Source organism: Protomyctophum parallelum (genome assembly GCF_964188405.1).
Source record: "Protomyctophum parallelum genome assembly, chromosome: 22".
Taxonomy (NCBI): domain Eukaryota; kingdom Metazoa; phylum Chordata; class Actinopteri; order Myctophiformes; family Myctophidae; genus Protomyctophum; species Protomyctophum parallelum.
This window is the reverse complement of record NC_139714.1, coordinates 799,303-824,458: the sequence shown is the minus strand read 5'-3', so window position 1 is coordinate 824,458 and position 25,156 is coordinate 799,303. Positions and strand designations below refer to the sequence as shown.

Sequence of the window (25,156 nt, the reverse complement as noted above, 5' to 3'; positions counted from 1 at the left end):
CCAGGTGCAGATTCTACCGAGTTCAGAGCTGAGGGTCTTTTCAACCTGCAGTTTGTTCCTGTCCGAGACCATCAGTGCTGAGTCATCTGCGAACAGGAACAAGTTGCAGTCACAAGCTGAAGTCATGTCGTTAACATAAATTAGGAACAGTAAAGGCCCTAGTATGCTTCCTTGTGGGACACCACAGCTCACTGGGAGGGGAGGGGACAGTGTTCCGTTCACCTCCACCATCTGTTCTCTCCCCTCCAGGTAGGATTGCATCCAGCTCACTGATGTGCTATCAAAACCAATAGCTTTAAGCTTGTTAACCAGTATGGAGTGGTTCACGGTGTCAAAAGCCTTTTGGAGGTCCAGCATGACCATGCCGCAGTATTTTCCAGCATCCACCTCGTGTTTGATGTGATCGCTCAAATAGAGGAGGCATGTGTCAGTGGAGTGGGATGTTCTGAAGCCAGATTGGAACTCGTACAGCAATTTATTAGTGGCAAGATACTTTTCAACCTGTTCATAGACTATTTTTTCCATCACTTTCGAGATGGAGCTTAGAATAGAAATAGGGCGGTAGTTGCCGGGTTCTAATTTACTCCCTTTTTTGTACAAGGGGGTTACTTTGGCCAGTTTAAAATCTTGGGGGACCTGTCCCTGTTTGATGGAGAGGTTAACTATGTGGGTGATGACTGGAGCTATGGAAAAGGCTGAGTCTCTGAGAAATTTGGAGGGAATATTGTCATGGCCAGTGGCCTTGTGGGGTTGGAGGGCACTCAGTTTTTTAAGTACCTCCTCGGTTGTTACCATTGCCATTTTAAAATCATCTTTACAAACACCAAGGTTTTTGTAGGAGACCCCGATCAAGAGGAATGTGAAAGTGCTGCTTTCTTTCTGTGTCTTTCTGTGCCAAGTGACCATGAAGAGGGTGAGAATTAAAACTTTGTCACATGTAGGCTACTACAACATATCCACTTATGCACTTAACAGTAACCACTTAAACCCTAACATCATATGATGTGATTGGTCAGAAGTTCGTGGCAGTATATGTTTTATTTTATTTTGTTCCCGCATTCGGCCCAGGCTTCATTCTGTCAGCAGTGGAATCAATTATATTTTTAGGTACCTCTGTACCCCTGTATACATGTATACCCATTAAAACCGGGAAAGCATCTGTGCCATTTTAGCTTTTAAACACTTTAACCATTGTTTTATACTTTGGTTATTCTCACCAGTGTGATCATTCTATCTCAACTGCAGCTGTGAATCTAACAGCTGACCTGACTCCTCCACACTGTCAGCGAATGTATAGAGGGTATGAGGCATGTGCGTGACATCATCATCATACCAGGAAGTTATGCGGGAACGCCTACTGAGTGGCAAAAAAACTACTTTCTGGCCTTGACAGCCCATACAGTACATCCAAGCAGAAAAGTCCTATCTGATTGCATTAAACAACGTTAAACTCACTTTGCCTCTGACTTTGCCACTCACTTTGCCACTCGATTTGCCACTCACTGTATGCATGCGCATATTCTATACTTATTTGTGTGTCTCTTATCTTTAGCGCAGATCCTTATATGACCATTTAGTATGTAATCTCTGTTATAGTGGGGTATATGTGAGGGCATGGAGCGATGACTGGTCTAGCACACCAGTCTGTTCTGTTATGATCATGATCTTTCAATAAAACTTTGTAAATCCTTCATCTTTGGAAGATTATTTAATCTACAGCACAGCATAGTGAGAAAAAACACCTCAGGTGAAAACAGCCATGTCAGGTAAATCTGCATAAGGAAACGTGAACACAAATGACATAACGTAGGGGGACTAGACCGACACGTGGACTATACGGTATTCCAGCCTGTCTGTATTTAGGCATTTGGTCAGATAAAAGATCCACACATTTTACTTGGTTGTACAAATCCTTAGTTTTAATTAACTGAGAGTGTTGTATATCAAACCAAAGGACCTGTTACATCTGTAGTACAATATCTGAGATAAATGAACACTGCCGATTTATTGCTGTGTGGTTCCGTCTTGGTCATAACTCTCTCTCCCTGTCTCTCTCTCTCTCTGTTGAGAGATGAGTGGAATTCCCCGTTAAGACTGCCTTGAAAAGACTCTCTGACAAATTATAGGCCTAATTGTTTGTTGTTTTCTTTGTTTGTTTGTCTGTGGTTGTTTTTTGTTGTTCATGAAAGGCAATAGGCCTATATAAATTCAACCTATTATTATTATTATTATTATTATTATTATTATTATTATTACATTTATTATTATTATTGCTGTTAAGAGCAACTTGGCTCTATTCTATAAGCACTTTGGGCACAATTTGTAATTTAATTTTTAATTTAATTAATTTAATTAATTACATTTTTTGTAATTAAATTTTGTTATTAGGGTTAGGGGGTTGTACAGAGTACAGCATCTCGCAATGGGTCTGGTCCACAAGATTTGATACAGCACCAAGATACCCATGTACCTGACTAAATACTTCCTTAATGTCAACGAAGTCCACACCCATAACACCAGAGGGAGAGCAACTAACCATGTGCAACCCAGATTCGGCACAAACAAGGGACTAAATTATTTTCACTCCTATGCCATCAAAACCGCTCTCAAAGGGCACCTACGGACGGCCGCAATTCGAAACTGGCCCCCGTAAAACCTGAATCCCCACCGCCCTTTTCCCATCACTGGATGCATGTTTGTTTCTTTCCTTTTTTATTTTACCTCCCCTATGATGATTTCCTGCTAGCGGGGTTGAGGCGTATTGGAGGGTAATCCCTCCTGGACGCTATTGGCGAAATACCTAAGTTAAGGGATCCCCCCCATGTAGCCCACCCTGACCACTACTCATTGGTCAGGGGCATTACAGTCACATCTAGCTTGGTGACTCCCTCAATGACCCCATGAGGTCAAAGGGAATTACATGTGTATTCCATGTGAATAACACAGTTATGCAGTGTGATGTGTTGTGAGCTTGCAGATCACTTGTTTGGTGTAGATTCATTTTCAAATTGACATGTGTACGGAAAGGAAATACAAAGGAAAGGAAAATGCAATGTGATTTGCTTTTGCTTCATCTCTAGGTGTGCTCATTCTATGACCAAATGAAAAAGCAAATAACATTGCATTATCATTTTCAAATAGTAGGCCTACACACGCCAATTTGAAAATGTAAATGCTATGCTATGTTATTTGCTTTTGCTTTTTCATTCTGTCATAGAATGACCACACCTGGAGATGAAATGTAAATGCTATTGCATTATATTTTCACTTAAATGCGTTCATTATCTGAAGGTTAAAAAGCATTTATCTTATTTCAATTGACTTTTCATATTTGCCATTTCATTTGAATTGTGGCAATATTGTGAAAATAGCCAATCTACAAGCTCGTTGTGAACTTGTAGATCGGCTATTTTCACAATTGTTGATTTAATAATCTGGCCAACCAGTTTTTTATAGCATGGTTTGCTGATTACTTTTGAATGTTTTGATGCAGTAATGGTATTTTTTATTTTAGAGCCTTTGAGGTATTATAAAAGTCTTAAAAGTCCTTAAATTGTCACTGACAGTGAAGTGACACCGCCAAATCATGTGGGGACCCACATGTTGAGAACGAATTATTTATTGGGACATCGTAGGGTGACCAGATCCAAACTGTTCATTTGAGGGACAGAAGTATCACATGTGTGGGATAAGTGGGACGGGGACCCCGTCCCACTTATCCCACACAAGCCATACTGGAGTACCGGGTTAGCAACTTATTACATGAGTTGCTATTAATAGCCTTGATGTCATATTCGACCATAGGCCCAATATTGGCTATCATAAAAATCATGCTTTATTTTTATGCTATTTTAACATGCTTAAAACACTTGCAGGGAGAGACAATGAGAGAGCAGAAGGCCAACTATTATGGGACTAACTTGCATTTGAACATTAATGCAATTGCCTGCCAGTCACAATGTGGGACAGGGTCTCAATTTGTGGGACGCCTGAAAAGTCTTGGAAATGAGGGACTGTCCCACGCAAAGAGGGACATCTGGTCACCCTAGGAGTGGACAGAGCCGAAGAGTTCACACACACACACACACACACACACACACACACACACACACACACGCACACACACACACACACACACACACACACACACATATTCTGACAGAAAAAAGGAGGGGACGAGTTGACTCTCGCATGAAGTCTCATGCATCGTATGCTTTGTCATAACTTTGCGTGACGGCGGTTCGCGAAGCATGGTTAAAATAAACAGATCTACAAGCTTACATCGTGTACCATACGGTATACCATTCCGTGTCGACAACTTATTGATTTTACACTAGGTTGCTCGCTGAAAATAGCCGATCTACAAGCTCACGTGTCGTGTTGCGATGCGTTGTGAGCTTGTAGATCGGCAATTATTCGGCTCAACACTGCAACACTGCAACGGAAGACAAAATGACTTGTCTTTTAGTTCTACTGGATCTCTTCTACACTAGTCCCTCCCTAACATTTAGTTCTACTGGATCTTTCTCCACTAGTCCCTCCCTAACATTTAGTTCTACTGGATCTCTTCTCCACTAGTCCCTCCCTAACATTTAGTTCTACTGGATCTGTTCTCCACTAGTCCCTCCCTAACATTTAGTTCTACTGGATCTGTTCTCCACAACCACAGAATAGATTGCATTATAAATTAAGCCTTTCTCCAACCAATAGAAGGTATTTTTTGTTTCTATATTTTTTATCCCGCGATTTTTGTAACCCATTTTTTTCACCCAGTGTCAATATTGTCTAATGTAATCCTGATTCTGCTTAGCATGCTGCTTAGAATAAATTCAGGGAACATCTCCCAGAGCGGAGCCTTCAATGCCAAGTTAGCGGCTTCGGATGTTATCAGATTATTTAATCTCCGCCATCAGCCGTTATCAACCCCATGCAATGGAGCCAGTATGGACATTTCCTATATACATATTGACGTTGTTTAATGTCAGCCATTGTCCGACTATTACTAACCCGCGTAACCCTAATTCTAACCCTAACCATGGCGTTCCAGAGACCACCCAGTCACTGATCCAGTTCGTCAGGACGGTCAGAGACTACGCTGACCTCTCGCCCTCGACCGGAGCCACGGTCGTGCACTGCAGGTATATAAGGGATAGGAGAGGTTTTGCGTGCGCGCGTTGCTGTGCTGGAGTGGGTCGTACATAGGGACATTAATTTTGTGTGTGTTTGTGTGCGTGTGTGTGTGTGCGCGTGCGTGCGTGCGTCAGTGCTGGAGTGGGTCGTACAGGGACATTCATTTTGTGTGTGTTCGTGTGCGTGTGTGTGTGCGCGTGCGTGTGTGCTGGAGTGGGTCGTACAGGGACATTCATAGTGCTGGACCGGGCTCTACAGGAGCTGGACTCCAGAGGAACCATCGACCTGTACGGCTCTGTGTTCGACCTGCGCCTCCACCGCTCACACATGGTCCAAACCGAGGTACAGAACAGTGTGTGTATGTGTGTTCGTGACTTTGCGCGCATGCATGTGTGCAGTGCATGCCTGCGCGCTTGTGTGTGTGTGTGTGTGTGTGTGTGTGTGTGTGTGTGCGTGTGTGTGCACATGTGCACGTGCACATGGGTTCAGTTAGGGCCACTTATACTTCACCCCTTTTGCAACCAGATGTTATTTAAATGATGTTTAGGACACAAAAAACACTTTCCTGGTGGTTTTATGTGAGTGTGTAACTTGTAATTACAGTATTGTCTCTGTGTGTGTGTGTGTGTGTGTGTGTGTGTGTGTGTGTGTGTGTGTGTGTGTGTGTGTGTGTGTGTGTGTGTGCGTGCGTGCGTGCGTGCGTGCGTGCGTGCGTGCGTGCGTGCGTGCGTGCGTGCGTGGGTGTGTTGTGATTGCAGTGCCAGTATTCCTACCTCCACCAGTGTCTGAGAGATGTACTCCGAGCCAGGAAGCATCGCAACGAGCAGGAAAACCCTCTCTACCCCAACTATGAGAACTTCAACCCCGAATACTGCCGTGGTAGGGACACATGCACACGCGCACGCACGTACACACACACATGCACGCTGTTTCCATTTACTCTCTGACAAATGGCTTAAATTATCTTAGCTCGAGCAGGCAACTGAAACTTAGTAAAGGGTTGAACAAAACCAAAACACTATCTCTCTCTCTCTCTCTCTCTATCTCTCTCTCCACAGATTTCATCTATACGGGATGCTAGAGTACAGTGGAGTTCCGTTCTGCAGCACAGAAAGAGGAAACTATAAGGGCCAGTTAGCCAGCGACACTAACTACAGTAGCTACCACGTAATGCTAGCAACCTTTTATAGGCCTATTATAGAAAACAAAACATCTCTGATTGTAAAGTAATGGTAGCAACACAGGCCATATGGGTGTTATTATTCTTCTTATTTTGTCAAAAAAGACAAGCCAATGTGCTAATGTGCATAGCTTTGGTCCGACGTACTAACAGTCCAACTCGCAATCGTCCGACACCCTTAATCGGCTACGCATGTGTCTTAACCAGCACGGCATGTCGGGAGCCATGGGTGAGTCTTAACCGGCCACACGTGTGTCTTAACCGGCACCGCATGTCGGAGCAACGGGTGAGTCTTAACCAACAACGTATGTGTCTTAACCAGCAACGTATGTGTCTTAACCAGCCACATAAGTCTTAACCAGCAATATATGTGTCTTAACCAGCCACATATGTGTCTTAACCAGCAACGTATGTGTCTTAACCAGCCACATAAGTCTTAACCAGCAATATATGTGTCTTAACCAGCCACATATGTGTCTTAACCAGCCACATATGTGTCGTAACCAGCCACATATGTGTCTTAACCGGCAACACATGTCAGAGCCACGGGTCGAGTCTTACTCTTAACCGGCCACGCATGCCAGATGCAACAGCATGTCGGACTGTTAGTACGTCAGACCTACGTATGCCCCCCCCCCCCCTGTGCTGGGCCTGCCCCTCCAGTGTTGTTTCCCCCAGGCTGATCATTCTTTTGTGATCAGAATATAACAACGACAAGAAATAAGTAGGCTATGTATGAATATGAGACAAGATGATATACATTCGGATTTGGATTTCTGGAGTATTAACCAACACATTTTCCTAATGTATAAATAAGAAATAAAAATATACATAAAATTTAGCCTATGTATATGTTTGATCACGGTGTTAGCATAATTATGTCTAGCGCTAGCACACACACATAACTGAAGGATTACAGGGAAGTAAAGAGCCATCCTTTTATTTTATTTCATTTTATTTTTTTATGCTGTCCACTACCACTGCTCATTAAGCTGTTTATTTAAATTGAACACATATTGCTGTATGTACATATTTATGTAATACTCTTCTTTTTTTTTATATGAATGATCAAATCTTCAAATGTATTGACAGATGAATTGTTATAGCATACAAAGGGCCCTATTTTGCGTGTCCTAAGTACCAGGTCTCGTGACTTAACTTAACCCATTCTGACCTGAGATCAGATTCATACGAGGTTTCCACTGGACACACACTGGTCTGATTAACCCATTCTGACCCGAGATCAGATTCTAAAAATGTCAGTCGTTCTTCGATTTTTCAAAAATAGCAGACCTACAAGCTCTTAGCGCGCCACTCGGTGGTGTACAGAAGACATGCAGAATAGGGCCCAAAATGTCCAAGACTGAAAAATGTATTTCTCTAAAGCATATGGTCCAGCTTACCAGAACAAATAGTAATAAGATAATATTTGAGCTATCTTTGTTTTACTTGTAATTGTAAGTAGGCTAGATTAAATTCATTTTCCAGACTTCAGGGCTTTCACTTCTAGTCATTTGTAGCCTACTAGTTGACTAGTTGCCTAGTTTACTAGTCGACTAGTTGTTTAACTACCTATTATGTAAACAATCTTTTTTAAATAAATATCTGTACTTTTTTTTCTTATCAACTAGTCAACTATAGTACCAACAAGGTTGACTAGTTGAATAGTCGACTATAGTTGCTTAAAGCCCTACTTAAAAGTTGCTTTGCTTTATTCTATTTTGTATTTGTATGCCAGCCATCCTAAAGAATGTACACGGAAGTAAAACTGTGACTGTGAACTGTAATTGCATTTGTATACAGTAGGCTATGTACAGTTTTCTTGGCTGTCTGGAGACGTAAATGTCTCACTATAAGTGATGAGATAAAATGTATCAAATATGTTATTACCCTGTCCAGATTGTAAAGGTGGTTGCACACTGGTGCTTTTTATTCTTTCTTTTTTGCTGAGTTCTGCGGATCCGACAGTAGTAGGCTATCACTAGCTGTCAGCCTTTATGTCACCAGCACCCCACTAGACCTCACTAGACAGTAGAAAGTAGTAGGCTATCACTAGCTGTCAGCCTGCATGTCATTAGCACCCCACTAGACTAGACCTCACTAGACAGTAGAAGGCTATCACTAGCTGTCAACCTGTCACCAACACCCCACTAGACCTCACTAGACAGTATAAATGAGTAGGCTATCACTAGCTGTCAGCCTGCATGTCATTAGCACCCCACTAGACCTCACTAGACAGTATAAATTAGTAGGCTATCACTAGCTGTCAGCCTGCATGTCATTAGCACCCCACTAGACCTCACTAGACAGTAGAAAGTAGTAGGCTATCACTAGCTGTCAGTCTGCATGTCACCAACACCCCACTAGACCTCACTAGACAGTAGAAAGTAGTAGGCTATCACTAGCTGTCAGCCTGCATGTCATTAGTACCCCACTAGACCTCACTAGACAGTAGAAAGTAGTAGGCTATCACTAGCTGTCAACCTGTCACCAACACCCCACTAGACCTCACTAGACAGTAGAAGGCTCTCACTAGCTGTCAACCTGTCTCCAACACCCCACTAGACCTCACTAGACAGCAGAAGGCTCTCACTATAGCTGTCAACCTGTCTCCAACACCCCACTAGACCTCACTAGACAGTAGAAAGTAGTAGGCTGTTAGCCTGTCACCAACACACCGGAATGCGGCATACTATCGCTCCCGGTCTAGAACAGTTACTGAAGAACCGATGGTCAGACTTTGCTATGGTATTAATGGTATCAATGATCAGTAGGTTGTCCCAAAGAGATTATTCACTTTCATGTCAAAATGACATAATCCCTCATACATGTATCTCTAGGAACAGATGTAGAGGTGTCGGTGTGGGATATTTATACTTGGCATATATTATGAAAATGCAGTTCATTGTTTGAGAAAATATAGCAATAAAACACACTGTAAAAGCAATATCCTACATGTATTATCGTAAGGTGTTGCTTTTGTTTTGTTCAAGTGAAACTTGCACTTGGGGCTGTGCTACTGTAGCTGCAAAACGGATAGCATTAGCAGATGTACTACTTTCTGTAACAAAATATTCGCCACAAAGTTTAATGTGATTGAACTATAGAACTCAAATTGGTCAGATTCTTTCCATGACTTTCAATAAACAGTATCCCCCCCCCCCCCCCCCCCCCCCCCCTAGTGTTTGTTTTTTTCATGTGAAAAGGTTTTTTAATATAACTTCTGACTTAATGTGTAAGAATGAATTATATTTGTCTTGCTGTTTTTCTATAGTTTTTCTGTCTCAAATCATGGTCACGTGACTTTTGGCCAGTTTATCTCACCGCTAATCCAACCATGATATTTCACACTGGTATTCTTGCATCTTAACTTTTTGCTTTGTTGAACAGAGAGCCGACATTTCAACGTACGTTGTCAAAAGCAGATTCCAACACCATGATTATATACGATGATATTTGTGGGGGGGAAAAAAATCTCCAACTGATTTCCATATTGATCTAGGTCAGGACATGCCAGTGTAGAACTGGGTAACCTAGATACAGGTGTCACGTTAAGCACAGCTTGACACCTCAGCATTGATTGCATACAGCTGGCCTGCAGGGCACCTCTCCGTGGATTCGTCCATATCTTGTGTAGTCTCGCGTAGCCAGACAACAATTAATTCCACAATCTCCGAATGCTATATAGAGTCTGGAACCACACCTCCGGAAATCAGAGTAAGGTATAGCTGGCATCAAAAAACATTTTAAAATAGCTTCATATTACATTTTTGAATATCCATTTCTGCTATGCTTGGTCTTGTAAAGACTACACGGGAGCGGGGAGGAGGCTTCACTTCCACTTTATTAATGCTTGCTCATGATCAGAGCTTCCGTGTCCCAGACTGTATGACGGAACCAACGCCAGATCTTGAGTGGTCCCAGTGGTCCTGAGTACTGATTAAGCCAGTGGTTCACGGGGGTCCCCAGCAAAAATGTTAAGATACTGTATAGACCAAAAAAAAGAAAGAAAAACTAAAAAACATTAACCCTTTTTTTATACTTTTGTATTGAAAATAGCTTTCCAAAAAGAAAAATGATAAGCATCCACCATTCGGAATTGCTCAGTTATCAAAGATGAGCAGCTGATATTCAATGTGCCAATTAAAAAAGTATGCCTTTTAATTTGAAGTTGGGTCAGTTATATCTCTCTACCGGGGCTAGCCTTGAGCTGATCTTCAGTCGAGGTCGTCATGGCAATTGATTAGGCTACTGCAGAGTTCTGCGTCACTCAAACATTTAAGTGAACTATTGATTTAGTACAGCTTCACACACACACACACACGCGAGCGCGCACGCAGACGCACACGCAAGATTTATGTTTAAAATGTCAAGATTCTTCAAAATGATGAAATAGTATTTTTTGGACTTAAAGCCAAGACCTTTGGACATGCAGAGAGTGACTTAACGCACTGCTCTGACCACCTTGGTGTGCGCTCCTCCTATGGGTTGGTGCCTTGCATGGTTTCCTCCGCCATCGGTGTATGAATGTGTGTGTGAATGGGTGAATGGGTCTATGTAAAGTGCCTTGGATAAAGGCGCTATTTGCACCATTTATTGTTTTCCTCATTTTCAAACTTGACCTTTCACTGGACATGTGACACTGTACAACACTTTTCAGAAAGAAAAAAAAATTGTCTGCCCAACCACACCCCAATCAGCCGCGGGGCCCTACGTCGAGACAACCGAAAAATGATGTCTGCAACTGTGAAGAAGAGTAGGCTATGTTGATTTGCATTTGCAGGGCGAGGCCGTATTAAGGAGGAAGGTGTCTTCATATGAATTAAGTGCAAGTGTTTATCAGCAGACTCAGGACAGAATGTATACAGGATTTATACAATACTCTGTCTCTTAGGATTTCTACATTGAAGCAGGTAAGACAACTCTTTTTCTTTTAGTCACATTTAGAAGTTCAAAGTCAAAGTCATACGATTTGTCACACACGTTACCGCAGTGAAATTGCGCCGCGCTCGGGAATCATTTGAATAGTAGATTTGACCACCCAATCCAACCCTTTGATGCTGAGTGCCAAGCAGGAAGGCATTGCATGGGTCCCATTTTTACAGTCTTTGGTATGACCCGGCTGGGGATCGAACCCCCGACCTCCCAGTTTCAGGGCGGACACTCTAACCACACTGTCTGGTTTGTTAGTGTGAATTAAGCTCTTCATTTGATAAGCTCTTTATTTGCCTACAATTCGAGTCAACCAAATAGTTACTTAAACAGTTACTGATGAACTTCATCAGCAACTGTTTAAGTAACTAATTGGTACTACCTGTGTCTCAATTTGCTGAGACAGAATTTGTTAAAATTGTGCAGTTGGTGATACGTTTTTGATTATTTTTTTTAGTATGGACATAAGGTTTTCAAAAACCATGGCAAACGAGTTGGTTTGCGCCCTAGTGGGCCGTTTGTAAAAATATATATATATATAAAATACAATACATAGCCTATAGCTATACAACTTCATGAACTAACATGATTAGGAAATCAATAGGCTTAAGTAAATTTTAAAGGGAGTTTAGTTTTCTGTTAATTTCACAAAATATTAGATGGGATCAGACTTGTTTCTCAGTCAATATCACAACCAGTTGCTGTCCCCCATCAGGGTCCCAGCAGATCTCCTTACACCTGATAGGATCAGGGTTATCAGAGTCATACTGGGTCAACAGGGGAACAGACCCAAGGCTGTAACAACTGGCAGGATGACTGTGGCATGGAAAATCATCACTTCCCATTCTATAGAGCACATGCCGTCACAGTTTATATATAGGGATTTGGATAGCATGTGTAGTCATGGTGACTCAAAAACAATTATCATAATTCACTAAGCAAATAGTTGTTTCTGGATAAAGGAAACATTTAACTTGAACTTGGAAAGCCATTTGATTGATTGTAATAACTCCTTTTCCAACAAATATTGATAGTTTACCCACGATGCAACACTACATTTAACTAAAGGAATAATGTTGGCCTCTGATTGGCTAGTAAGCTAATTGGCAAGTTGGGTAGCAGTAACGTATGCAGCAGTCAGAAGCATTATAACAGTCAACAAGCAAAGCTTCACATGTTTCACTGCTCGGTTGAATGCTTTATTCTGGTTGGTCAATCACTATAGTATAAGTGCTATATGGAGCCTCTTCTTATGACTTTATAACCTGTGTGAATGAGACCAGCTGTATGTTGTGTCAATGAGATTTCGTTTGAAATCTTTAATTTGGATCACAATCCACTCATGCCGAACATGGATGGTTGACTGCTTTATTTGAACACATTATTTGTTCTGACGGTCCATCGCTCCGAAAATACACTCTGTTGGCATAGCTAGAATTTTCCTATAATAGGCATAAACAACATGGATCAACATCAGGTATAGCCTACAGACACTGATTGCTTATAATCTGAAGTGTAGCGCTATAGCCTATCTTTTACGCACTGGAGCGCATCATGACATGCCTGCACTGTACAGTGTTTTTTACATTCATTGTTGTAATATAACTACTCACAGTTGGAACTATATTAGAGTGAGCAAATGACGTTACAGTGCCTGTATATGAGATCTTATTATATTATAATACCACAGCATATCAGTAGGAAGTATCGGCGCTATAATTGTTTCCTCATAGCCTACATTAGAGAACGCATTTGTCCAATCCATCCCTGCAGTGCATTTGATTAAATTAGGCCAGTGTGTGGTTGTGAAAGCTTGTTTGGATATTAAACCTATAGGCTACTTAATCTCCGAATCCTGTGGATTCAGGGAAACGTGTTGGCTAGTCAGTTATAATGAGGTCCGTGAACCAGAGAACACAATAATAGATATAATGATAAACCTGCAATAATTCCCACATGTTGGGAAAGCCTGGGTATCGAGGCTACATGTTGGGCACACACACACACACACACACACACACACACACACACACACACACACACACACACACACACACACACACACACACACACACACACACACACACACACACACACACACACACACACAGCAGAGAGTGGTGATCAAAGGAATAACTATACCATAGGCCCTACCTGTGCCGCATATCTTTTTTTGAGAGTCATTCATCCAAGCTATAGGCCTACATTAGGCTACGTGCTTTCATGTTCAATGTTTTAATGTGATAACATTTGAAATGGAGCGGACGTAGAATACGCACATCGACAGGCTGGGTGCTGGGCTAAAGAAACTTCAGATATTGCATGGAGGGTTAAACAGTCATGTTTCATTTAATTTAAATATTTTATCAATATTAATCTCATGCTTTTATTCACTGAAATGAAATCAGACTTCTTCAAGAAAGTTTAGCATAATAACATAATCGACTCCTTATCCAGCAGGAGGAGCTATAGCTCTATGCAGTAGGCTGCAGTTTGTGTATGTTGTGGAAATAAACCATATTTATTCATAGACCATCTTCTGGGTGTTTATATTAACATTGAACATCGTCCTGTTTGAGATTAATTACAGCTCTGTAATGTTGAAGTGAAGAAATACCACGTTTTGGTGTTTCTGTATATTTATTTGGGTCACTCAGTCACTGAACTTGGTGAAGGACTGACTGGCTTTGTCAACGAGATGCTCTCTCTCTCTCTCTCTCTCTCTCTCTCTCTCTCTCTCTCTCTCTCTCTCTCTCTCTCTCTCAATTCAATTCAACAGGCTTTATTGGCATGACATTTTACAAGTGTTGCCAAAGCACAATCACATATATGACAAATAACTTGGGGCTGGGGCTAAGGGGGCTTTAGAACCTCCAAAAATCCCATAGCACCCCCAAGAAATTCTCAACCAAAATGTATTTTTTTTCCCTATACTGTCAGTGAATAAAATTATTTTCTCTGAAATGATTTGGTGGTCATATAATATTATTTTCAATGGCCTATCGGCTATCTGTTAACATCGATTAGTAAAAAATATATACTTGTATTTACAGTCTATGACTTGTATACGCGCAGTGCCCCGTTCGGGTAACGTTACGTACATAACGTACATTACGTACATAATTATTTACATTATTTACGTAACGTTACGCGAGCGGCGCGCATCACCTGACATGCTTTGAACCAACCAGGTGTAGTTGGGGAGGCGCTGTTTCCGAGGAGAGCTGTCAGACGGGAGGGCGGCTGGTAGTAAATTGGTGAGAATAGAGGGTCAAGATAGACGTAAGGTAGTATGGTGTGGTGATTTTAATTCCCATAATATAGGGCGCGTTCGGCTATGCGCACCGGGAATGTGGTCAGTTTGTTGAGTGTGGTGGGCGGTGACGTCACAGAGTGCGTTCAGTGTGCCTTATTTACGAACGACCAGTTACAACACACCATTCACACTGAGCAACCCTACCCTGAGGGTAGGGTTGCTCAGTGCGTGCACTCGGCACACCCGGTGCGCAGCGCACTGGATTTTCGAACGGCAACGCACTGAGTGCACTGAATAAACGAACGACAAGAGAGCACACCAGTGCGTTCAGGGCGCATTTCCGAACGCGCCCATATTGTGGGGGGGGGGGAAGAACAGACGGGAATGGGCAAACAGTAGAAGAGTTAATGGAGGATAAAGGCTTAGTATGCTTAAATGATGGGAGAGGAACAAGAATTGATGTCAACACAGGGCGTCATTCAGTTCTTGATCTCACCCTGGTCTCAGATGTGTTGGCACGGAATAGTGAGTGGGATGTCTGTGAAACAACGATAGGGAGTGATCACTAACCAATAGTGTGCAAACTAGAAATGAGAGTAGAGACAGTAGCAGGAGGAGCAGGGGTGGGGAAATGGGTTTTTGGAAAAGCAAAATGGGATAAATATCTAATTCTATCTGAACAGAACATGATGGGAATTGAGGGGGATGAAGATGTGGACAGCTTTAATGATGAAGTGAGTTCAGCAATGGTGGACGCAGCCACAGGATCAGTTCCCAGAAGTAAAGGGAGGATGAAGATAAAAGCAATCCCATGGTGGACAGAACAGTGTGGCGAGGCAGTTAAAAGTAGAAATAAAGAATTTAGAGCACTTAAGAGGACACACAATTTTCAGAATGTAATACAGTATAAAAGAGCGCAGGCAATGGTAAGAAGGACAATAAGGCAGGCAAAAAGGACAAGTTGGCGAGCATTTTGTGAAACCATGGCAGAACCATGGGCGTAGCTTGAACTTGACGCCAGTGGGTATGATTATTTTAGCGTTTTTACAATGCCCTAACCCCTAAATTTTTTTTATTTAGGTAGTACAGCAGCACACACAGTGTGCTGCTGTACTACCTGCTGTACTAATGAACTACCTGCTGTACTAATGAACTACCTGCTGTACTAATGAAACTCCGTAGTGCTGTGCACACACACACACACACACACACACAACAGGGGCTTAAGCAAATAAGCCATTACAGCGTGCTCCTATTGGTGGTCTAAGCCCATGGAGCAAATTGCAAGACTGTAGCAAGCTGCAAGCAAAAGTTAGAGCTGTGTAAAGGACAGCCAATAGGAAGACAGGGTTTGTGTGTGTGTGTGTGTGTGTGTGTGTGTGTGTGTGTGTGTGTGTGCACGCACGTGTGTGTGTGTCCATTTAGTTTCGCTCAGGGGGGGCGGCCCGGTTCCGGCGAGCCGCCCCGCGTCTGAAACGGTGGAGAAATGACAGAGTTACGTGTTTCCTCGATTTTCTCCATTGACTTTCAATGTGTGCATGCACATGTGTGCATGTGCGTGCGTGCATGTGCGTGTGTGTGAGAGGTGGTCAACTTGACCTTGAATCATTAACAAAGTATCATTTTCACCTGGGCTACTACAATATGCAAATGCAACCACTATTGAAAGTTAAAAGCACACTGACTTTGAATGGAGATTTTTCGTGTCATTTATTGCTAATTACGTGGGCCCGGTAACGCGAATCGGAAAGAAAAGCACAAGCACACCATTCCCGGCCGAGCCGCACGTTTTGATGTATATATTGCGGGGCTTTGGTAAACCGTGCGGCCGGACATAGAGGTCAAGGTTTCGCGTATTGATAATTACGATTATTAAGTATGTGTTGCCATTGCATGGCAGGCACCCAGAATTAAGTAGGCCTATGTGTTTCGGATTTCAACCTGTGTTTCTGCCATTGCATGGCAGGCACCCAGAATTATTACTGGGTGGTGGTGGTAGGTTATATAGACTCTGGGGGGGGGGGGAAGAGCAGAGGAAGAGCACGACTATCAGAATTAAAATCAAGAAGTCAGACATCGTTTTTGTTCTTTCTTCAGACAAACGGGGATAATAATAATACCCAGCCCCGGCTCAAAAGGTGATGCAATGCTAGTTGATTCTGACTGACTTCTCCACGTCCTCCTCTCTCTCCTCACCCGGATTTGCGTACAGTATAAATCCTACAGTAATTGGTGAATGTGGTCCTGTTTGTTGTTGTTGGCTTGCTTCGGTGCGACGTCGACACAAAACGTGGATATTGTGGCGAAAACGTGTTGTCACTGACTGAATATGCCTTCAGGGGTTGTCAATTCAATACACTTTAAAAAAAATATAGCCACAGCCCACATTGCATCGTGTAAAGAAAAAGAATGCCATATTAAGCATTTTCTGTCCAATAACTTCACTATTCCCCCGTCAATTATTATGCAATACCTCCTTGAGATATTAGGGAACTTTCGCCAAGAAAATGCTATATCCCTGTGAGTTTGTTCAAGCTGGTGTTTTTTTTTACATAGCCTACATTTATTTTAAAAATGCTATGTCTTTTTAAAGGCCTGTGCCCTAACAGGTTGTTGCCAATTTACCTTTTTTCAATGGATTCACTCCAGAGTCTAGACTTAGGGTACACTTATTTTGAAGAGATCATCCACCGGAAGTCTTGTAAGCTTATATCTGCTGAGAGAACACTGCTCAATGGGCAATGTTTCGGCTGTCTTTCATTGAAGTACTTGCACAGTCATAGACAGATTCCTCCAAGCTGGACACCTCATGAACAAATCCATGTTTCCATCCTCTCAAAAGTTCAGTTCCATCCGATCCAAAACAAACCAATTAATGACATCATGGTGTACTGTAAGCAGAAGACTGGGCACTTCAGTGTGTATTATTGTATGTATATCACCAGTGGCACTACAGCCTTAAATCATTATTTTATATCCGATACAATTCACATTTGTAAGCCAATTAAATCAGACCAAAAAACAATGAATTATATACATACATTTTAATTGGCTGGCAAAGCACAAAAAACAGACACCAAACACAGAACTGAAAATACAAGGCCTGCTTGGTCTTTTAAAAGAGCAAAACAAAAATAAAGAATTACAGTAACATTTAAATACATCATACAATCTATTTTCTTTTCCTTCAGTCGTCAATGCACAGGGATATATAAATTAACCACCCGAAGCTTGTGTCTATGATCCTGTAGCGTGTGAAAATTGAAAATAGCAGTCAGTGTGTAGATTGGCTATTTTCGGTTACGAGATTTGTTGTGTGTAGACTGTACTGTATAGTGAGAAAAAAAAGGAGCAGACCCCGGTCAACTAAAATAAGTATTCATTTAGAGGGCTGTGGTTTATTCGGTTGTTGGTCTCAGAAGATCTGATTATTAGTCTGAGTCTTCATCCTCTTCATCTTCCTCTCCGAGTCCAGCATCACTTCTCCAGTGCTTTCCGCTTCACTTTCCGCATCCTGGAATTGAAGCATATATTTAGACCTGAGACCGATTCTACAAAATATGTCTTCTAAATCTTTAACAGTTTTCTGAAAAACAAATGATTTGCACACATTTCAACATGAAAAAAAAAGAAAAGCTATTTTTGAATATAGTATAAAATAATATGTTAATATATAGACAGATGCTTTCCCGGCTTTAATGGGTTATCTAATAAGTCCATTTGCAAAACTAAATCTCAAAAAGGGCCATACCATACAGACTCTGATGCCTGGCAGCGTGTCCCGGACGTGCCTGCTCAGTAAAGCTGAGAAGTGAACCAGAACAGCCGTTTCTGTTGGTAACTGTACCAGCCAGAAATGATTAGCTCAAAACACAACATCTTATCTCACTGTGTATCTAACTGCCTGTTAGCCCTACATGGAGCGACTCACACTTCTCACATTGCCAGGGGTTTCCTGAGATAAGAGTTTGACTTGTGTAAAAAAAAAACACACACATTTAAATAGACATTAGATTATTACTGTGCTATATAGTTCATTTGGAAACAGTTTTATGAAGGATGGCTGTAGCACACTTGTAGCCACGATGCAAGTAAGGGTACCATGACAAGTTAGCCGCAAGCAACTTAGATGCTATAAACTTAAAGGCTAACTGCTGCATCTATAGGTTGCAATCAGGGGGCAGTCAGACAGATATGTTGTGAAGCCACTAAGTATATCGGGACTTCCTGAAAGTTCATATAATGGCCTGTTGTGGCGCTGTCATTGGGCCCAAAAAAACCCATAGCTCCATAGAGGTCCATTTATTTGGGCCCAACTTCACCTAGACTGTATTACCTTAATAAACATGGTTGTGAATACTTTCTGCTTCCAGTCACTAGTTTAAAGTCTCATTTCTCATGTCATAATATTCTTTTTGGAAAATTATGGTCCCATTTATTTTAAAAAATGACCATAAAGTTGCGTATGTTTGAGGGGCGTGGCTACCGTTACAGTCTATGATCGGGAGCCACCCCCGTTTATCCAAGGACCTTTGATAAATTCCAGACCCGCACACCGCCGCTGGTTCAAGAAGTTTATTTTAAGAGTCGTAGCAACGTTTCGGCCTTTCGGCCTTCTTCAGGCATCTATAAATCCCATGCAACGATTATTTTTCTACAGTATGTGTCGTTCTGCTGCCTAACTAAATCAATAGTCAAAAATAAATATCCAAATATTATTCCAAGGACCTTTGATAAATTCCAAACCTTTTCCAGTCCTGGAAAATTATATATTTTTTCTTTCTCATTTCAAAATATTTCCAGGAATTTCATGACTGTGGGATTCCTGTGCCAGGAACCAACCAGGTACATGTTTCTAACACAATCCTTTTTAAAATAATGACATGAATAAAGCACCTCATCCTCAGTCGGTTGCTGCGGGTTCTCTGGGGCTGGGCCTTCCTCCTCCTCCTCCTCACTTCCCTCGGCCCGCTGAGAAAGAATCTCTTCACCCTGAAACATGGAGACATCAATCAGCCAAGTCAATCCAATGCTAGTCATGGTCTCAGGGACACTATTTTCTTTTTAAGGGAAGGTAATAAAAAAAAGTCCCTCACACACACACAGGGCTCCAAACATTATGAATCTATGAAAATCTATCTTGTGATATTATTCATGTTTGGATAAATGGTAGTGTAAATGGTAGAAGTCATGTGTTATAATGCACAGCACGAGAAACACATGCACTTCTAGTCATTTTTACTAGTTTTCTTTTTTTTAAATAAATATTTGTACATTTAAAAACGGTGTACATTGGTATACAACAACTATAATCTACCTGATCTTGAGGCCTACAAAAAAAACTAGTCAACTAGTACCAACAAGGTTGACTAGTGGATTTACTAGTCGACTAGTTGAATAGTCGACTAGTTGCTTAGCGCCCTAGCACGCACACACGCACCTTTGAGTCCGATCAGTAGGGAGAAAGCATACCTTCAGGTCACGGTACTTGAGGTTGCCCATCCAGAACGCCTCCTGACAGTTATTCATAAGCAGCATGGCTTTGACTCGGTAGACAAACAGCTCTAAACTCCTCTTCAGGGCTGGCACGTGGTTGGTCAGGTTCATGTCCTGACGAATCTGAACCACAAAACAACCAGATTTATCACCTTAACCCATTTAGGCCTGACGTTGAAATAAAATAAAAAGTCTTCTAAATCATGAGTTTTCTGAAAAACCTCATGTTTCTGAATCAGTGTGGAGTGGTGCTCAATATTTCATGTCAAGGACCCCAAACATGATATGTAATTAGACACCGACCCCTATCTGAAAATATGTTGTTCGCTCTGAAAGAATATATATTATTCAAAGATTTGCGCCATTCAAAAATAGCAGAACTACAAGCGGCACTCGGTGCCGCGCTATGAGCTTGTAGATCTGCTATTTTTCAATAGCTAAAGTACAACATACTTGAACTACAGTAATAGATAGTCTGCCTGCTTGATAAATTGAATCTTGAGCATACGGTCAAAATCAGATCCCGTCTCTAGATGAAGACATGACCGTAACGTGCCTTGGATAAAGGCGCTATATAAATGCACCGTTTACCATTCGCCGCGATCAATTGATATGAAAAGGCGATCTCGGCGCCGAGCGCCATTAGAAAATAGCCGTGAAAAGGCGATCTTGGCGCCTTAACATACTCTAACATACAGATTGGATAATTGGATTTTATTTGTTTAAACCAACCACTGGGGGCACTATGGGGTTCAGTGTCTTGCCCAAGGACATGTGGACAGGAGAGGAGGGAGCCGGGATTGGACGGATCATTGGACAACCTGCTCTATCCCTCCTGAGCCACAGCCACCCCATGGAATAATGATACATATGACAGGCAGCTACCTTTGAGTGTCCACACATGTGATGGAGTTTCAGAATGATACATATGACAGGCAGCTACCTTTGAGTGTCCTCACATGTGATGGAGTTTCATAATGATACATATGACAGGCAGCTACCTTTGAGTGTCCACACATGTGATGGAGTTTCCTGGTGCAGATTTGAATGATCTTCAGCAGACCTTGGACATCCTCCTGAAACACACATTACAAAGAGTTAGCCATTGGAAGGAATTAACTCTATAGAGCACACCATTTCGTAGTCTACCCTAAAACTATGTTCGTCGACTACCATTTTGACAAAAACTAGACTAAGGGAGGGTGGGACTAGTGGATAAGCAATAGTAGAACTAAAATGTCATTTTATGTTTGGTTGCGCTCTGAAAATAGCATATTTGTGATACAAGCTCACAAACGGGTCGCACTGCAACGCGTTGTGATTGGCTATTTTCAGCATGCAACCAAGAGTAAAATCAGGCATGAAACTCGACTAAAACTCGACTAAATCTAAAACATTTCAGATTACTAAAATATGACTAAAACTAAATACAATTTTACTCAAACGACTGATATAAAACTGAGTCAAAAGATATTTACTTAGTCGCGAGTCGCAACTCGCAACCCATAATAATGTGACCCACTGTTGCAGCTAACTTGCGGATGAGAACAAATAATGGTTTGTACCTTGTGCCTTTTGAAACTATAGTCCAACAGCGGCATCCCCAGCTTTAGGAAAGACTCCAGGAAAAGACGACCATACTAGCAGAAACACCATTAGGAACATAGTTAGTATGGAGCCGCAGCAGCAGCTGCTGCTGGACGTGAGATCTGTTTAATTGTAGAAGAAGAGGCAGGTTACTCACCCTAAGACACACATTAACCACTGACTTGGAGTCAAATACCTGTGAGAAGACATGGACGACAGATATCTTTAGTGGGACACGCACGCACGCACGCACGCACACACGCACGCAAGCATGCACGGACGCACACTGATCACTGCAACAACTACTGTAACAAGAAATGCACCTGAACTAGATTGACCAGGAGGTAAAAGTCTCTGACAGCCAGATTCCATGTCAGTAACTTCTCACTCTGGGCCTGGAAGAAGCAAGAAAAATTGATTACATTACACACACATACAGTACTCATGCACACACAATTGCTATACTGTGAGTAAATGAAATGCATGGAGTGTGCAAATGTAACTGTGTTGAAATTACAACTGGAAAGGGGCCTTCACATTGCATTCAGAAAATGTGTTTCATTACTTACGCCAGTTTTCACCCCAACTCTGACAGAATTTCACAAAATGGTGTGAAAGCCATTGGTGGAAAGAAAGGTTGGTCATGGGCCAAGGAAAACCGGATAACTGATTCATTAAAGTTGGTGAGGTCTATCACAAAAAGGCGCCCATCTTAGGATTCATTCACTGTAACAGGAATGTTTGAGGAATGGTTTGTCATGGGGCTAGGGATCCATTAACTGAAAGGTCTTCCACTGCCATGGCCGCGGCAGCTTCAGCACTCCCCCCCCCCCCCCCCATTCACCCTCTTTTTTTTCATGTCTTCAAACGGGGTGTCATTTGGAATTGGTTCTGATCCGGCAACTCTTCAGGCAAACACACACACACACACAGGCTAGTCCCACTTCCTCTTTTGCTAATGTCTCTAAAGGGGGGCCTTGTGGGGTGCCGTCAGACTCTGTTCAGAGTGGACAACTCACTGGCCGATACCCGGAGGGCTATAGTACTGTATGCCCACTTATGCTTTTTGAAATATCTCCGGGAGAAAAAAGCGTCTTCATTCAGTCTCGACTTGGAGCCGCCGACTTGCCAGTTTCATCAAATGATAAATTATTCTGCACTTGTCATGGATAGTAGGGATGCACCGAAAGGGAAATTCTTGGCCGAAACCGAATACCAAATATAGGAAACAGTTGGCCGAAAACCAATACCGAGTATAGGAAACAGTTGGCCGAAAACCAATACCGAATATAGGAAACAGTTGGCCGAAAACCAATACCGAATATAGGAAACAGTTGGCCGAAAACCAATACCGAATATAGGAAACAGTTGGCCGAAAACCAATACCGAATATAGGAAACAGTTGGCCGAAAACCGAATATAGGAAACAGTTGGCCGAAAACCAATACCGAATATAGGAAACAGTTGGCCGAAAACCAATACCGAATATAGGAAACAGTTGGCCGAAAACCGAATATAGGAAACAGTTGAATATGATTATATATCTTTCTTCCTACCATTGCTGTCATGGCCGTACCTAAAAGCTATAATTTATGGCAAAATAAATGGTAATGGCAAAACCTAACTTAAAAAATAATCACTATTATGGGTGCATTTATTCAGCTCTTTTGAATGCATAAATTGCATACAGTGATATATTTTTTGCCTATTTTGGCCGAAACCGAATAGGCTGAAAATTGCATTTTCTGCCGAATATTTTCTGCGGCTGAATATTCGGTGCATCACTAATGGATAGTAAAAAAAACGTATAAAAGATGCTATATACAGCTAAGAATTTTAACCATGATGAATTTTCTTTACACAAATTGTAAAAATTGCAGTCCCTAAAAATGGTCACGTCGTGTCAGTGTTAATGGTATTCCAAAACGTTGTCGTCTGTGCTCTACTGAGCGCGTTGTCTAGTGTCCAATATAGATGAATTTAGGTATACACACAGCAACAATTCCATTCTCACCACCACCCCAGTGAGACCGCCGTCGTGTGGTTTTACCCCAGTGAGACCACCATCGTGTGGTTTTACCCCAGTGAGACCACCGTCGTGTGGTTTTACCACAGTGAGACCGCCGTCGTGTGGTTTTACCCCAGTGAGACCACCATCGTGTGGTTTTACCCCAGTGAGACCACCGTCGTGTGGTTTTACCTCAGTGCTATCGCTGTTTTTGCAAGCAGGAATCTTCCTCACAGCCTTCTCCAGCTCCGTCATCATGCCTTTATAGAACACCACGAACGTCAGCCTGATGAAAGACGGGAGAAAGTGAAAGTACAAAAAACAAAACTGGTGTTTTAAGCATTACTTTAAACTTTAGCTATTGAAAAATAGCAGACCTACAAGCTCGTAGCACGGCACCGAGTACCGCGCTACGAGCTTGTAGGTCTGCTATTTTTTTTTAATCGTGAAAATGTGGCGCAAATCTTTATATATATTATTTTTTTAGCTCAAATCTTCGCTCCTGGAATAGCATATTTTCAGATGGAGGTCGGCATGCAGCCAAATACAGATAATTTTGGGGGTCCTTGACATGAAAATGTTTGAGAACGACTGACATAGAAACATGGGTTTTTCAATAAAACAGTCATGATTTTGAAGGCATTTGTAGAATCGTCAACAGGTCTAAATGGGTTGAAAGAGGTCAGGTTCTCATTTTGGGTTGTGAGCGCTGGAAGCCCGGCCTTTTATATTATGTCTGCGGTGGACATTATGAGACTCATGGAACATAAACAGAAGTAGTGTCTGTATTTTTCCCTCCATAGTAGGCTGTATAGACTGTATTAAAGCGAGACTGCATGACGAAACACATCTTTCACCAGCTGAAGTTGGATATAGCCTCTGTCGGGTGGAAAGGGAAACCTTGTATGTAAAAAATTATAAACCTCTACTTTCCAGGAAATGGTAAAAAATAACCTGTGTTCTAATGTATACAAAGTACTGTTGTTAATACTTTTAATTGGAAAATTATTTCTAAAACCCACAAAACCCACAGACTTAAACACTTTCAAAGTGGCATCCCTTTATATAGGCAAAGAATTTTTTAAATCTTCCAAAAATAACAAAAATAGTCGATCTACAAGCTCACAGATTGTTGTGATGCAAGCTTGTAGATCTGCTAGCTACTTGAGCACGATACTATAATACAGGGGTTTTCAACCGGTGGTCCGCGGGCCCCTGGTGGTCCGCGGAGGTACTGCTGGTGGTCCGCAGCCAGGCATTCAGAAAAGTTATATTTTTGCCTTTTTTTTTCTTTACTTTTTTTTTTACCTTTCTAATATATAATATTAAACTTATTTGCACTCTTTTTACTTGTTTGTAAATAATAATAACTTAAGTCGAATCTAACATTTCAAAAAGTCAAGTGCTCAAGGTGTCAAATAAACCAAACAAAAAGCTGACGGTGTCATCAGCTGCCAGCGGAACAACCATCCTGCTCTTCCATCCAAAAGTCTCACATAATACATGACGTATTCACTATTCAATGTGCAACTTCTCAGTCTATCGTTGCCGAAAAGGCAGAGCTACA

The 25,156-nt window shown here is 41.8% G+C and overlaps 1 protein-coding gene and 2 long non-coding RNA genes across 3 annotated transcripts in view; 2 read left to right on the top strand and 1 right to left on the bottom strand.

Moving 5' to 3' along the window:
- The window catches only part of LOC310853603, a 762,466-nt gene that overhangs the window by 489,460 nt on the left and 247,850 nt on the right, over positions 1–25,156 (top strand). The window lies entirely within an intron of this gene.
- LOC310853602 lies at positions 5,336–6,855 on the top strand. Its single transcript, XR_014568816.1, has 3 exons — positions 5,336–5,472; positions 5,889–6,009; positions 6,189–6,855. It is a non-coding gene; the product is annotated as an uncharacterized lncRNA (long non-coding RNA).
- LOC310853549 (Fanconi anemia group D2 protein-like) overlaps positions 17,728–25,156 on the bottom strand; it is a 33,354-nt gene continuing 25,925 nt past the window's right edge. Inside the window, exons 29-36 of the mRNA XM_083757930.1 lie at positions 23,782–23,916; positions 21,905–21,976; positions 21,739–21,777; positions 21,560–21,634; positions 20,996–21,070; positions 19,971–20,117; positions 19,395–19,490; positions 17,728–18,012 (exon numbers count right to left, since the gene is read on the bottom strand). Of these exons, the coding sequence (XP_083614056.1) occupies positions 17,914–18,012; positions 19,395–19,490; positions 19,971–20,117; positions 20,996–21,070; positions 21,560–21,634; positions 21,739–21,777; positions 21,905–21,976; positions 23,782–23,916 (738 nt within the window). The 3' untranslated portion in view covers positions 17,728–17,913. The remainder of the gene's footprint in view (positions 18,013–19,394; positions 19,491–19,970; positions 20,118–20,995; positions 21,071–21,559; positions 21,635–21,738; positions 21,778–21,904; positions 21,977–23,781; positions 23,917–25,156) is intronic.